The sequence below is a fragment of the Euwallacea fornicatus genome, chromosome 35 (assembly GCF_040115645.1).
Source record: "Euwallacea fornicatus isolate EFF26 chromosome 35, ASM4011564v1, whole genome shotgun sequence".
In the NCBI taxonomy this organism is placed as follows: domain Eukaryota; kingdom Metazoa; phylum Arthropoda; class Insecta; order Coleoptera; family Curculionidae; genus Euwallacea; species Euwallacea fornicatus.
In genome coordinates, this window is record NC_089575.1 from 1,607,634 (window position 1) to 1,623,392 (window position 15,759).

A 15,759-nucleotide genomic window follows, 5' to 3' on the forward strand; every position below is an offset into this window, starting at 1 on the left:
AATGAATGTGATATGTACGTAGGTGTTACCCATTTGTTTTCGAGAGGTTTATTCTAGTCCTTCGTTCTTTCATATTTTAGTATTGTAAATTATAGAATGCTGTAGGTACTAATTTGCTTATATACATGAAATTAAAAGATAAAAAGAACGTAAAAATGGATAGGCATTTTCATGACATAACAGAATCACTAATTAGATGATCAATTTAGTTTTTCGTTTTTCTAGTTTAAATTTTAAAAGATCATACCTATCCAACATTTTGCATTGACTAATGATTAATTTAGTTATAAGCAACATTTTGTGAATTGTTGCAATGAATTGCTTTCAGAATAAATCCTAAAGTGAAATTCAAATATTTCTAGCTAGACAAGATCCTCGCTTTTTTTATTTATTTGGTCTGGTTTTTTGTGAAACTGAATTTATTAATCATTATTTTGATTAACTAACAAAGCTATTTAAGTAAATTCCAGTACAAAAAATCCAACTGTTTATTATTAGTTCCTTTTGCATATTTCTAATCATATTTCTGTTATTGCCATTATGAATTGTTTTATTGATTCAACTTTACATTTGACAACTATAATCAGTCCAATTTTGTCTCTCTTTATTTACATTGTATACAGCAATAACCTAAATGAATTTTTCTCTAAAAGTGAATCCTATTTCTTAAATTTCTTATATCTTATTACCAGCTATACATCATAATCATATTTTTCAATAATATCATATTTGAAGATATTTTTCATCTGTTTTTACATTTGTGATTATATTAATATACAATCGCTGAACTCATACTAGCAGATATGACGTCATGGAGAGGATACCAATTAGATTTAGAAAGTTAAGTTATTTTCATTTTTTTTTAATACCACTTTACTGGAATACCGAATTTCAAATATTTAGTTTTCTGTATGTTATTTTTAAATATTTAAAACAGATTATAAAGTTAAGATTATAATGTAAAAATATTTACACATTGAATCGCAAGTCTTGTCTGGCGAAGATCATGTCAATGTCACTGTCAGTCAATCATTGGCTTAATACAATTTGGTTTTCTTATATTTTCATAATAACGGAAAGTTTTCAAATTTCAATAATTTTTTAATCTACTTAATATTGAAAAGTTATTTTTATGTACTTCTTAGATTAATTCATTGAATTTTATTAATTTATTAAATTTCTATTGTACTAAAGCAGGATTTCCTGAAAATGTCCACTGCCCCAGCAGTAAAACATAAATCTTCTATTACTGTTAAAGGCTCGGCTGACATTGTTTGTGATTATTTAAGTAAGTTTTTCCATTATTCCTATTACAACTCTTTACCAAACTGTCCATTTAGATTACGGAATAAACTCTATTCTCTTCCAACGAGGGCTCTATCCTTCAGAGAACTTCAAAATAGCTGAAAGCTATGGACTTAACATTTGGATGTCTACAGACAATAAAATCAAGGAATTTGTATCCACAGTTTTAGATCAACTTAAAGGTAACTTCGTTTAATGGTTGGAAACTCAGCAAGAATATTCAATCTTTTAGAATGGCTTATTAACCGAACAGTTAACAAAATTGCCCTTATCATAACAAATGTGAAAACTTTGGAAGTGATGGAAAGGTGGGACTTTAATGTTGAATATGAGGGAGATAATAGTGAGGGTGAAAGCCGAACCTCAGAAAAACCACTGAAACAAATACAAAACGAGATTAGAGATGTACTGAAACAAATTGCCTCCTCAATTGCTTATTTGCCTTTGTTAGACTGTCTTTGCAGCTTTGATGTGCAAATATATACAACAAATGATGTGCAATTGCCTAATGCGTGGGCAGTGGCTGAACCTGCTAGTATTAAAAATGCACAATCTGTTAAAATGAGAACATTTTCTACTAATATTCATAAAATGGAGACTGTGGTTACTTATAAGAGCAGTGAATGATTTAAATGTTATATTTTAGGATAAGAATGTGAATTGATGTTTTTTATTAACACATTGTTTGTAATTGTGGGTGATTAAGATATAAAGTCACATAAATAATTCATAAATATTCTTTTTATTTTAACTACCAGTATTGAAATATCTATTTCACATTAAGATTTAGTCTAAAACGAGTTCACATTGGAAATACCTACAATAACAATAATTTTTGAGAGGAAAGTTGGGACTTGTTAATGGCTTTAATCCTTTGGTTAAAATATTTATGAAACTGCATCTAAGTCGAAGTGGTGTAAAATGGACTGCAGTGGAAGTTTCAGACTAATAGAATTATCTCTACTCTAAGCAAATGCATGTTACAGACCAAACCATAAAGTTCCTAAACGCCATCTTAAATATTACCTATGAAAATACTTTTGAAGGTTTCTTTGCTCCTTATAAGCCTACTAAGTTAATACTGAAATAATTCACCTTCTGCCTCAATATAGAAAACTTATTAAATCTGCGCTTTTAAATGTGTCTTACTCTTAGTTGAGTATTTTTATTCCTCTTCTACTTAATATAGCGTACCTAAATTCTTTAAAATCCCAAACAAATTTAAAATCACAGATCATGACACGTTTTATGCCTGCATTCACGTTATTTCTTACAGCTAGAAGTGGGTCTGCTTTTATAGACAGGCACTAGCATTTATAATTTTTTTGATATTCCTATATAAACAAAAATATCAAATTTGCTAAGCAGTACAAAAACCTAACTAAAGTACGACAAATGATCTGGAGATTCTGTTGCGTTAACGTAGATCTATTTCGGATGAGAAAAAGTTTATGTAAGCAATTCAGGCCTACATAATATTAGACCATTTGTCGCTATCACATATCGAAGTATAATTAAAATAAATAATGTAGTTCAATAATACACATATAACAACGTGTTTATCTTCCTTTTGAAAGAGTAATTATAGTCTTTTAGTTTTTTTTTTAAGTTTCCAGGTAAAACATGAAATATTGTGACTATTATATACGCATTACAGAGCTTTTGACTATTATTTAAAAACTAGACGTTTTAATAATTCTTTTTCTGAGGATATCAGCAGATTTTAACTTATTCAGGCTATGCTAAATACAAAATTGTCGAGTATTTACATCATTTCTTTGGTCTAGTCTCTTCATTTATCCAGATAGCTCACGCTGAATCTAAATTATTTAGATTTTGAAGTCCTAGAATATAAATCTCTTAATTTTTTTCGTTCTACTGCTAACCTTTGTTGCTATACCTGGTGCCTTGGTTCGTAAAGCTTTATTATTGAAATTCGTCGTCAATATGGCGCAAATTGTTATCTTCAGGTGTAAGCTTTGCGTCAGTGGATTCCTGCAAAAATCGATTAAAAAGTATAAAAATTAATTTGTATTTTAAAAGTTTTGTATTGACTGGAGAATCTTTGTCTGTAATGGTGAATAAGCCCATACAAACCATTAATTATTATTGTTCGATGGATTAAAGCTACGTGAACAAAGATCGATGGACGAAAAGCAAATTTCGACTTAGTAAGTAATCACCACAAAACTAGTGTCACCATTGCGTCAAGAAAAAGATCATGACATTCCTGCCACAATGATGAACTTACATTTCTACGTGAAATAAACAAATATTGATAGTCCGAATTAAATTGGATATTTGTCCCAAAAAATACTACTCAGTTTTAGTCGTGAAAATAAAACACCACCTCTACTCTCTACTAATCTACAAATACATGCATTTGGGGTTAAATACATCTCACTCACAACAAATCTAAACAAGTGTCTAGTCAATATTAGTAAAGTATTGTTAATTATATTAAAATGTGCAAATCAAAACCTCATAGTTTACATACCTATGTAACAATATTCCCTTGGGAAAGTTGGCGTTCAGTCGGATTTGTCAAAATAATACAATCGCAGTAGATTTGTAAGTCACAATGTTTTTATTAATAAGTTTTACAGCTATTTCTAGACTCTTGTTATAAATAGTTTTAGGATTTCAGAGTTTGTTGTGAGTATAGATGTAATAAATAAATATATCTACATGATTTTTTTATACAAAAAAGTAGTAAAATACCGGTCCCTGATGCTTTGTAGGCATATAATGAAGGTGTGAATATGCAGTTCGGTAACAGCCCTAGTAGATTAAAAATTAGCGCCTTTCACCCGAATTTTCGACGACAACTCCAAGACCACATCCTAGTTCATACAGGGCTTATAAAAATATAAATAGTATATACATGGTATATAATAAAGTGTATGAGCGAGGATTTTTTGAATGAACCGTGCCAATTTTTAGGAATGCTAGTGCGGCAGTAATGATATAAGCGAGGGTGTAGCTGCAAGGCGACAGAATACTTTTATTTAGGAACTTTGTATGTGTATTTGATGACTTAGGCGAAAAATGTGAAATTCCTAATTCGAGTGATAGAACGGCGCCTATATTGACCAATCGACTGCCCTTTCATACAAATTATAAACTTTAACAGTCTTATACAAATAGGAAAATTTACAAATATACAGTTCCCGCGCGAGTGGAAACGTTATTTACATCGGTAACAGAACAGTATTACGCGTTCAGGTATTTGCTTCAAACGTGGGGCAAAAGTATTTCGTCGACAGTCCTTCGTTACATGCGTATTTTGTCGTTTTGGGAAATCTACTCACTGGGCGGGGTGGAGTCTTTTCGAAGCATCGTTGCCCGTAGTATCCATCTTCGCATCTAGAAACCAGGGTTATCTCACATACACATAACGTAAATCCACCGAAACTTACTCGCAATACTTCTCGTTGTTGTAATCGAGGTAGCATTTACCATTTGGGCAGAATTCACTATCACTATCCTTGCAAGACTTTCCTAAAATGAGAAATTAAAATTAGTTTACAAAACGAACATAACTCGAAGCGATATGATACTCATTTCATTTATGTCATTTAAATATGCTGTGCAATAAAAATGAAAGGGTGCTTTAGAAACTTAATGAGTTGAAGGACATGCAGTAGAAAGTACAACTCGGAATTGTCAGAGCTTTCTCTCACACGAATGATTAGAGGTCAGTTAGTGGGAGAAAAAAACGAAAATAAAGCCCGAAAGAAAGAAAGAAGGTATCTCACTATCGAGCTCACTGAATGGGGCCGAATTGAGCACCTCGATGCTGGTACTGTGGGTAGTATTTGCTCCATGGATGACGCATTCGTACCGGCCAAAATCGTCTTCGGAAGGTTTCTGGATCACCAGTTTGCTCATCGCCATTCTTCGTTTCCTGCAAGATCAAGCCTTCTCTGTAATTATAAACTATACACTGGAGGCATTACTTTCTTTGTATTGATTGATGTTCGTAAAATTTTGTAGCATATTACGATAATTGAGAAAATTTTATAAAGAAAATCTTAGTCAGCATTCTGTCAAGAAAGTTGCGTTGAGCATAGAGTTTTGAATTGCCATTTACCTTTCACTGTAATCCTCATCTCTTGAAAGCAAAATACGAATAACTTGTATTAGATAATGTAATATTAAGTAGTACAGTATATTGGCTATATTAGGATATGGCGTGTTTTTATGAATTCCTCCTAATTAAAACCTTTGGTTAACTACTTACTTAACCGAATAAATCATTGTAATTAGAAATTTGTTGTGGTTGCACAGGGTGACGTTGTTCCTTTTCCAGGATATCCGAGGAAGCGGCATTGCTCTCGTCTTGCAGACCAACTTGATCTTCTGTTTTCTGTTATTCTGATTTCTGTTCTGTTTTCTTACCACAGTTGTATTGTATGGATGTCTCGGTTCTGAAAGCAAAAAAATCTACATTGATATTAAGCCGTCAGTATTTCGGGTTTTATATGCCTCTAAATTAATACTCAAATATTTGGCACCAAATCTGGATTCAAGCGAAGTCGAAACGATGAATGAATTAGTAGTAGTAATTAGAGTGTAAACCCACATGTTAGCAATACGATAATTATTGTTTTTTCCTCAACCTATTTTGTTAGAGATTTGAACAAGAAAACGCAAATCAACGACTTTATGTATTATATGTGAGAAATTGTTAAGGAAAATATTCCATGTAAGAAAATCTCGACAACGTCGCATCGGGATGCGGCGTCGCGCCGCTGGGCGCCGTGCCAGAAACTCAGTGGTGGAGCAGGTACAAAAACATAGATCTACGTTTATAAATAACTTACAGAGTAAGTGTTCCATTATGTTTAAGATCTTTCAAAACACGTCTCTTTTACTGAAACCACCGGGCGACGGGCCGTATTATTGTATGTAAAATATGCCTGCTAGTCCTGATATGACAAAACATCCAGGTATTTTCGTTTACTGCGTTTCTTCCCTCTTTGGCACGCTAATGATACTAAAACACTAAAAACAGTCAAACTTTGGGGAAGGCTTGCAGCCGCCGCTAATGATTCGCTTTCTATGGCCGGATTTTAATTTTAGATAATCAATTTCCATTCCACTTAGTCGAATGCTGTAAGTAAGCCAAGAAAAAAAAACAGTCCGATGACACTAACGTAAGTCTGGAGTAATTTTATATTACTCATACGAAAGTCCGTTTCCTGTTGGCAAATAGAGAGCTTAGAAAAAATATTGGAATTTGCAAATAAGATGTAGTTTGCACGTTGGAGTAAAATTCTGGGAATTAAAATATCGTTTATCTTGTCGCCACGTATCCTTAACCTCAGGTGGGCAGTATTGAGTCAAATTTAAGTACAGTTTTGAGCATTGGCCATTTGTTTCATTTACGGTTTTTGCTAGAACTCGAGAGACTAATCTAAACTAGATGAAGCCGAACTTATTAATATGATGCAGCTTCCGAAAAGGAGTGTTGGAATAGTTATTTAAAACTAGAATATACTCATATCAAATATGGTTTTTTTGTAAAGAAAGTGTCATCATTTTTTTCTTGACAAAGTGGCGTGGAACGTTTTACGCGGAAGCTTTGAACAACTGAGAATGCCGTGAAGACTCTTTTAATGTAGTGAGAAAGAGCATGAAGACTATCGGATAAAAGTAGTTCGAAGAAAATTAGGCCTCTGAAAAGTGTTTTTATTCTGGGAGTAAACCGGGCCTATTATTGAATTTTTAAATTATTTTAAAAATATGAATAAGTGCAAAATTTCTTTATAAAATTAGAGCTTAATGAAATCCTTTCAACTTAGTGAGAAAAGACATGAGATTATCTATTTCCTTAGACCATTTTTAAGGAAATTAGTGAGCTGGAGAGAGTTCTTTTTCTGGGATGAAGCTAGCACCAGAGTCGGACTTCGAGAATACTCACAAGTCATGGACAATTCCAACGATTTTAGAAAAACTGAAAATCCTAATAAACAAAACCCCGAACGCAGACGGAAAGAGCATAAAATTATCTATGCAACGACATCAATTTGAAGAAAATTGGTCAGCGGGAAAGCACCGTTTTCCTATGAGGCAACGGAATCGTCTTTTCTCCTATCTGGAATCAAAAACATGAAAAAATTAAATACTTTTCCCCACTTATTCCTGCAGGATAAACGCAACATTACCAGCTGGCCTGATTAATATCTAAGCCTAAGTAACGTTTCTGAATAAATTATCATTGTGGGCAGGGATTATTTTGAGTGTAACGTACCGGATCAGCCTTCAAACGCACATGTTTAAGCAATGCGTTCAATACGGGCCAAGAAACGATTGCAAATTCAATTAGTACTGTCGAATTGGAAAATTGAGCTTAAACCAACAGTTTTTCAAACGTATTTTTAAAAATTAGATGAACCTTGGATTTTATGGAATTCCTCAATGAAATTTCATTTTTAAAATAATTTTTTCCAAAGATTTATTTTGCTTTTACTTACCGGGAATCCCCTATAATTGAGAGATAAACGAGTAGATCTAGTAATAGACGCATAACTAGTTTAAAACTTGAAAAGTTTATATCCACATCAGATCGTGACCCTGTTTATTCAAGTGAGGGTTGAGAGATGTACGAACGAAAGGAGACCTCTTACATATTTACATCTTAAATTAGAGCATATTTTCGGTTTGAAATCAGATAATTTGGATTCTTGGCATTAATGCATTTACGCTAAAATGACGTGAATTTTGAATATTATTAAAGCTGCTGGCTCGGGTTGAAGTGACGTGCCGCTGTGTCCCCTTTGTAATTTCGCCCAATCGACTCGCAATGTCATTTCAAAATTAAACTCTCATGCAGGTTTCACTTTTTTGTTTATTTCTAGACGCCTCTCGGTAATTCGTTAGATAATTTCGTGGGGACTAAATGGGCGATAAATCATTTTCCCGAAACGTGCCAGCCGCGAAAAACGGACATTATTCATTCGATTTGCGGAAAATACCAGACTAGTGTGGGTTTAGAGTCTCGTGTCTGGAAACCGACACGCTGGGGCTTTTATAGTATAATAGTAGGAGTTGTTTTTTGCCAGAAAAGATAGCGGTTTTTGGAGGAGAGAGAGAGAGAGAGAGAGGGCCGGCGGCGTCTAGCGAAGAATGGACAGCGGCCAAGTTGAATCACGACACTGGACGATGCCAAATTTATAATGAAATGATTAGGTGTTGTGTGGCATTATGGAACAGGCACTTGAAAATGTTTTCAAATGGAAAACTTCTCCGAGCATCTGAAAAGACCGGCAAATCACCGCATAGTTAGATTTGTACACAAGAAAATTTGCAGTTTTTTCCGTTAAAATTCTCATTTGACCCCACTACGTCAGTGCCATCAAATCATGTTCGGCGCCACCTACCCCGCATCGTATAGCCGTCTTTATTGCGCACACATTTGGGCTCAGACGAAGAATACCTCCGTGGCATCGAACCTGTGTTCCTGGGTAATGGCATGTGAGGCGCTATTCCCCCCAAAAAAAATAATGAAAGAAAACGCGACGTATCTTCTCTTTTCATTTACGCACGTGAACTAGAAAAAGACGCTTATACACATGTACGTATATTACGCAACAGCTGACGATATATTTGAGTTGTAAGTGAACACGCATAGCAGCGGTTAACGAGAATTTGAACGGGCAAAATTAGAAATTGATTCATTTTGGTATGGAACGATCTTGTTGGTGGTTGTTGCATTTTAGGAAAGACAAAATACTTCGGGTTCTTGCGAGAGATTCAGGTGTTGAAAAACGGGGAATAGGCCTGCAACTTTTGAAATTTGGGCACAAACGACTACTTTCGTCTTCCACGGGTGACGTTTTAATTCTCATATTCAATTTCACGAAACTCTCCAATTAGCAGGGCAGTCAAGAAATCTATTAAAAAGTATCTTTCGCCCGTTTTCAGAAGTCTCAAACGTAAAATCGAACGTCCGAATCGATCGAGCTCTTTCTGGAAACGTGAGACTCGCCTCAACGCCCATTACACTCCCGCAGTCCACGTCACACCCGGCTGCCACGTTGGCAATTTCCGATGTACGGTACTAGCTGGAACTTGGCTCTTTCCGAAAACTGCGCAAAATCTGCCCCAATGCGCTCTGCACCCCCGTCGGTCTACGTCACAACCAATAGCCACGTTCCAAATTACGATTTGTGATTTGTGAACGTGAAACTTCTGAAAGTTTATTAGCGGCTCGTTTATGGAGGAAACTAGAACATAATAATTACCAAATTTGTACGGAGGCAAACATAAATATTTAAAAGTTAGTGCAATGGCGGCCTTTGTAGTGCGCCGCACCTGCTGACTAGTGTGTTTGTGTTGTTTTTATCAAAAACAAACAGTGGGTGCTCTTATAATGTATGTTTTCTGGGTTTGTTACAAGTTTGCGTTGCCGATGCAAATGCACCAAAGAACAATTATTATTATTGCCGCAGTGGAATCTTTGACGATCAAAAAGGCAAAAGAACGCGAGTTAAAAGAGTCGGAGATTTATATTGAGGTCACGTGTCCTACTATAGATTCGCGGGAGCGAGTTTGTAGTTTTAGGTAATGCCTCGCAAAAACTGGCACATACATAATAAATACGAATTCGCTGAGACCTCCTATATCTGAAGCCGGCTCGCCGCCGTATACCCGGTGGCTGAAAAAACAGGGTTCACAATTTCTCGTCGGCCATAAAAGGGCCCTACGATATGGATGTAGGCCCCTCTTTAGCTTAGCCGATTGTTCGCATATATGCAGCAACCGAATTTATTTGCGTAAAACGGTTAATCGCTTAATGCGTTATATTCTAACCGAAAATTTAATCGTCTCGGGTCTAATAAATAGAGCAATGACTCCCACACTGTAATATAACGTTATTTTAAGGACTTGGGAAACTGATGACTATTTTCGAATCCGGATATAAGCGACATGTTCCAAATAAAAGCGTATTTTGACGCAGGCATTTTGCATTGACGAAAAACCGGATTTATTTGTGTCCAGGAAGATAAATACCATTAATTTTATTTCTTCCACTTAATGTAAATAACGAGTAGGTGGCCAATTTTTCACAGTCGCTCTTAGAAATCGTCCGAACAAAGGTTTGAATGGCAAAAAAAATAAGTCAAAAACAAACACAGATGGAGTTAGGCACAGATTAAATTTAAGCCCACAAGTTCGGAAAGTATTGTTTGTTATTCTGACGAAAATAACGTCTTTTGCCACAATGATGAGTAATCGAAAAATAATCGTCACATGTTACACATTTTCGACTGTGTCAACGTCCTTATAACACACCGTTAACTAACAGGTGATCGAGCTGGAAAATCTGGAGATTTTTCTTATTACAAGTGGCTCCGCGTGGAATTTAAAGGCATTTGAGGATAAAAAGCGGCAAAATTAAAATACAATTCCGTATAATTTTGTTGCGCTTTGGGACCGGCAAAGCCACTCACACTCATGAGCGTCCTGAAAGCCCAAGCTGAAAAAAATTCATTTCCACTGCTTGCCCAAGGTTTTCTTTTTTTACACGCCTATAAAATCGTCACGAAGAAAGTCACGTGAGGCCGACTGGAAAATGGCTTTGTGGTAATATCGTAGTAGAAACCGAAATGGTCTGCAGGAGTGGCGTCCTCCTTAGGGTTACCGCATAGCAAACAGCCCTCAGAACTCTTATAGGAAAATGGTGCCGTGACTCCTCTTCGGCGCAATTGCTAATTTTCCGTGCCAAATCGTAGAGCGCGCAATGTCACAGGCGCCGTCTCGTAGAGGTTTTTTCGGACGCAGCTGCAACCTCTTTCTGACGCTCCAGCGCTTGCCGAGACGCCACTGGTTCTTGCAGCAATCGGTGCATAATACATTGGCGGCACCGCTACATATTTGGCACAAGCTATTAGCGGATTCCATGGCATTGTTGGTCGATTAATATTCAGCACGCGTCTACCTTCCAGAAGTCGGTTCCCGGAATTCGAATATTTATGCCGAAATCGAAAATCGAGTTTAGAGCAAAAATCGCCGAAAATTTCGGAAAGTCGTCGGCGGGCCGATCATCGAAAACAAATAAATTTCGTTCGGACCGCATAAAATTGTCTGTTTTATCGTTTCACTGTTTGGCTTCTAATAAACACAATGTTAGGAAGTTATTTAATTGGACGGCGGCACATTTTCCAAATTCCTTGCTATAGTCCGAGCGTTAAGGGCTCTCCAGACTCGACTGCTAGTAACGTACAGCGAAACCTGCATCACCACAACATCCAACGCAGCTCTTCGCGGTCTGGAATTGGCGCTTGGAAGTTTCCAACGGCACCTGTACGCGGCTTGTTTCAATAAATATGCATACGTTGCACAGTTAATGACGCTCTGTATATATGAAATATTTAAATAATAACCGTGTAAATCGATGACAGATTTACTTGCATCGTGCCGTTTGCATGCGATGCAACGGAAACCTTCGGGCTGGAAACTACGACGCATTTCTGTTCCAACAGGGAAGACGATCAATTTCGGATCGTTAGAAACCGTCGGGAATACGAAATGTATGGCCGAGTCCTGACCGTTTCTGACGGTCCAGGTTGCTCTCCGTTGGAACCGGCCTCAAGCTAATGCAGAATTGCGCACTCCAAGGGATAAATGTCCCGCGTATACATGCAATGTGCAAATGAGGTTTTTGTGCTGCTGTTTTGAGTACCAACGGGTACGACCCCCCTTTAAAGGCGACATTGTCACTGCATCAGCGACGTCCTTCTTCGGCATACGGTACTCGGCTTTTCAGCGTGCTGTAACATTCCATCAAGAGTTTTAATATGGACGCGCCTTTGCCGTGATCTGAATTAAAGACTTCACAAGATTATTGTAGACGATCTTCTATATTGAGATCACATGCACGAGCTCCGTGCAGGAATCTTTGGGACGACGCTAGTTGAGCTTCGGCGCCCGTGCGCTATATCCAGATTTTCCACAAATTTCCAAAAGTTTGTAGGAATCGCTGTTCACGGATTACTCAGGACTTTTACAGCACATGAAAGGAGTCTTGTACGACCCCTCTCCCGGTCGGTAATTTAGTAACCCGATTACTTTAAATCGCAATCCCAGCCGAAAACTATCTTGAGCATCGAAAATTGCGCTAATCCGATTGCTTCGAACCGTGACGGAAATGTAACGTACGTTGTGCACGGACAACCGTAGAATAACTTTATTAAGTTGTAATGATTATGTGAGATGGGATTATTACCCGATCGCATACAATCATGGAAAAATGTCTTATGCACCGCTAACCTGGACTAACCTGACTGTTTAGAATTGAAACAGAAACTGTAACGAATACGGAGCCCCGAAAACTACAGCGATCCGATTACTTACAATCGTAACTTGCTGCTCACGGGGTGGTTGCCGAATCGCTGACCATTTTTGTTAGCCGGTGATCGATGGGGGGTTCCCCCTTGTTTAGGCTCGCTTCAATTCGTAATTTTCTGTTTTTGACCAAAAATTTCGCTTCGGTTGCTTAACTGTAATTTAAAGTGGCGCGTCCACCGCGTGTGATTAGCGCGTTATCCTGAACATCTTCAGATTTCGCGATATACTGGAAACAAAAAAGCCAAACTACGTTAATCATCATCCAATTAAAAATAAAGTCGGTCACAAATTAAACGTTTAGACATATCGGTTACATAAAAATAGACGTCTTCTTCTGAAAATCTGGTTCAGCGATGACAAATGAACAGAAAAGTTTCGTTTGTAGTTGCTGATATTCGGTTTTATTTATGAGAGTGGTTGGGAAATAGACTGAGGTCTGGTAAAAATAACACCCAAGGATGTTCCAGGTGTATGTTTTGTCAATGACACGGCCAAAGTGACAAATAAGATCGCTCATGATGTTAATGAGTTAAATCCGGGCAAAATCCTGCCGCTATTGAGGAATCCTCTTTGAGACAGTCCGATACTAAAGCAGTCGGAACGAGGGAGTCAAATGACATATTTACTGTCCGTTTCGATCTAAAAGACCTATTATAATAAAAAAGTTTTTTTCGGTCACTGCATCAAGAGGACCGATCGACTTTTTCCCGCTATAAATAAATAAATAAACGATCGGTTTCGATTATGCAAATGCTGGAATTGTTCGGATGCCATGCAGCTAACTGTATATCGTCTGGCCTTGCGTCTATTTCGCGAACCGAGAGAGGGAGCGTCATACATAAGTCATGACCGTCATCGAAATGACATAGAGGCTTGAGATATCAGCATCGGAGAGGGAAGGGAATTTACGAACCTTGACTTCAAAAATTCGAGCAAAAATGATCCCCGTCACAATCTTCGAAATAGTCATTTACATTTCAAGTCTAATAAGTGACTTCTCGCAGTACGGTGTTTTTTTGTCATAGGGGACGTCGGAAGCTGAGTAAAATGAAATATTATTTTATTTCATACTGTCACGTGATGCACAAAAGGTCTGAATTTTAGGTTTACACAAAAAACGTTTCTTGATGATATGGTGAACGCGATTTTTGTTTATATTTGTTACTCTGCTGCAGTTAAGCATCAATCCAAACTTACCAACACCAAATACATTTGCTATCTATTTGATAATTATTCGCCTGCCCAGAAAGAGAAAAAAGCACTGCAATTCTTCTAGCAGCGGAAGGAAATTTTATGCTCTTCCGAATATACAAAAATATCTATAAAATTATGTTTAAACAAGTCAAATTGAAGTTATAAATGACTACCACATACGTCAAAAAATGATAAATTGTGAACACATCATTTAACAAAAAAAAACATATTTTAATTAATAACTGCAAAAGATTCTCTGAAAACACAAATCCCTTTGCAGAAACACCCAGTATATAGATTGGTGAAACTGCGCTTTTCCTTAAATACTTACATCAGAATAAATAGAAATTCAAATTTAGACAACATTAATAGCAATTCTCTGTGCATATAGTGCATACAGAGTGACGTCAGCTGCTATCGATAAGCATTATAACCTGTAATTTTTACATCGTAATTTTTATTGGCTCTTAAGTACGAAAATATACATCTCTAAGATATTTTAATATAAGGGAAATGTATGTCAAATCTGAAGCCGTTAGCTCGTTATTAGTATCTTTATATCGTGTGCAGGAAGTTAAATAAATTAATTGGTAATATATAATAATAATACAAACATCGCAGTAGGCTTTAAACGCGGTCATAATGCTTTTGCGTGTAACGTGCCGTCTTTTGTTTTGTTTAATCGTGTAACGGTCCGAGAGTAGTGTCGTCCGGCGAACTTTTTACTAAAATAAGTGATGTTTTCTTCATATTTTCGGAATAATTACGTTGAAGTGGCATATGGGCACATGTGAATCATCGCGGAAACAGGCAACGAGGACACCACGGCTAGAAAACTTGGGTAAATTGAACTTGTAGTTTTGTCACCCATCTTCCCACGACCATGCCATCTTTCGCCTGGCCGATATTGAAAATTGCAGTAGATTCGCACATCGCATTAGACATCACGCCGATCGTATTAATTCCGCGATTTAAAATTTTATACCTTTACTTAGTATATGGTTAAGAGAGATTTATCGATATTTTCTAAATTGACATATGTATGTATCATATTTATTTTGTAGGTTGCAGTTGCAGCTCAAAATAACTCTCGAAGACTGTCGAAAAAAGGTAAGAATTTCCAAAACTATTCGTTGACCTTTAAAGAATCGATTTTATACCCGTTTTTCTGTGCGCTTTTCTTATCGAGCACTCGAGGTTCTTTTGTTTGTCACGTGAATGGTGTAACAGCAGCGCTTCCGTAGGATTTTTCGTCTTCGGTTGGCAATGTAATTCACTGAAGTCTCACAAAATCTTATTTCCTCGATACATTTGATAGCTAACGAAATGCAGGTGTGGCGTACATACATTTCCACCACGTAATTTTCCGCTATAAAGAACGGAACGTAGCGCTAAATCATCATAGAGATTGAGGACGTGTTTCGTTACTGCTTGAGTTCTGTTACCTAACATTTAGGTAATAGATGGCGTTGTTAACTTTGATTGGTTTCTTGGAATAGAAGTCCCGAACGGCGGCCGCGCGTCAAGAGAAACAAAAAGTTTTCGCGATTTTCCAAACGCAAATAACATCCGACTGATCCAACTAAACTTTAAGTTATATATTTCATGGCATAGTCTCAAAAGCTTTAAGGATTCACCTTCGTACTTTTGTTCCACCTTACAGATACGTCAGTCAGTTTAATTTTTTATGTAGCCCCATGGAGGAAAACTTACGGGGCGATGTCTGGGGAACTGGCTGGCCCCAATCGTTTAAAATGTGCGATAGATATTTCTGAATAACTCTTGCATTATGTGCAGATGCGTTATCCCGTTGAAACCAATAGTTACATGTGTGTGCGCAAGCTAAGGGCCAAATATTTAAACGCGCACGTTAAACTCAAAACGATGCTGGTGAGGTGTAATCCT

At 36.8% G+C, this 15,759-nt stretch overlaps 2 protein-coding genes across 5 annotated transcripts in view; one reads left to right on the forward strand and one right to left on the reverse strand.

Annotated features, from left to right (window-relative positions):
- The first annotated feature begins 1,038 nt into the window (after nt 1–1,038).
- On the forward strand, nt 1,039–2,039 carry mad2 (mitotic arrest deficient 2). The gene is made up of 3 exons (XM_066299920.1): nt 1,039–1,288; nt 1,341–1,487; nt 1,538–2,039. The coding sequence occupies exons 1-3, from the start codon at nt 1,210–1,212 to the stop codon at nt 1,930–1,932; spliced, it is 621 nt and encodes a 206-aa protein (XP_066156017.1). The 5' UTR covers nt 1,039–1,209; the 3' UTR covers nt 1,933–2,039.
- A 36-nt stretch (nt 2,040–2,075) lies between these two features.
- The window catches only part of LOC136348766 (protein vein-like), a 36,256-nt gene continuing 22,572 nt past the window's right edge, over nt 2,076–15,759 (reverse strand). The window contains exons 2-8 of one of the 4 annotated variants that reach the window (XM_066299904.1): nt 5,549–5,735; nt 5,399–5,419; nt 5,064–5,212; nt 4,725–4,806; nt 4,617–4,671; nt 3,206–3,300; nt 2,076–3,149 (exon numbers count right to left, since the gene is read on the reverse strand). In XM_066299904.1, coding sequence (XP_066156001.1) covers nt 3,232–3,300; nt 4,617–4,671; nt 4,725–4,806; nt 5,064–5,212; nt 5,399–5,419; nt 5,549–5,735 — 563 coding nt within the window. In that variant the 3' untranslated portion in view covers nt 2,076–3,149; nt 3,206–3,231. Of the gene's footprint in view, nt 3,150–3,205; nt 3,301–3,869; nt 4,672–4,724; nt 4,807–5,063; nt 5,213–5,398; nt 5,420–5,548; nt 5,736–15,759 lie in introns of those variants that run through there. The other 3 variants (XM_066299902.1, XM_066299900.1, XM_066299903.1) reach the window with 3 other exon arrangements.

Excerpts from the sequence above, each read along its gene's own strand:
- mad2 (XM_066299920.1), top strand. The coding sequence starts at position 1,210 with ATGTCCACTGCCCCAGCAGTAAAACATAAATCTTCTATTACTGTTAAA. Across the intron at positions 1,289-1,340 it reads CATTGTTTGTGATTATTTAA|ATTACGGAATAAACTCTATT; the intron begins GTAAGTTTTTCC and ends CTGTCCATTTAG. Across the intron at positions 1,488-1,537 it reads AGTTTTAGATCAACTTAAAG|AATGGCTTATTAACCGAACA; the intron begins GTAACTTCGTTT and ends TCAATCTTTTAG.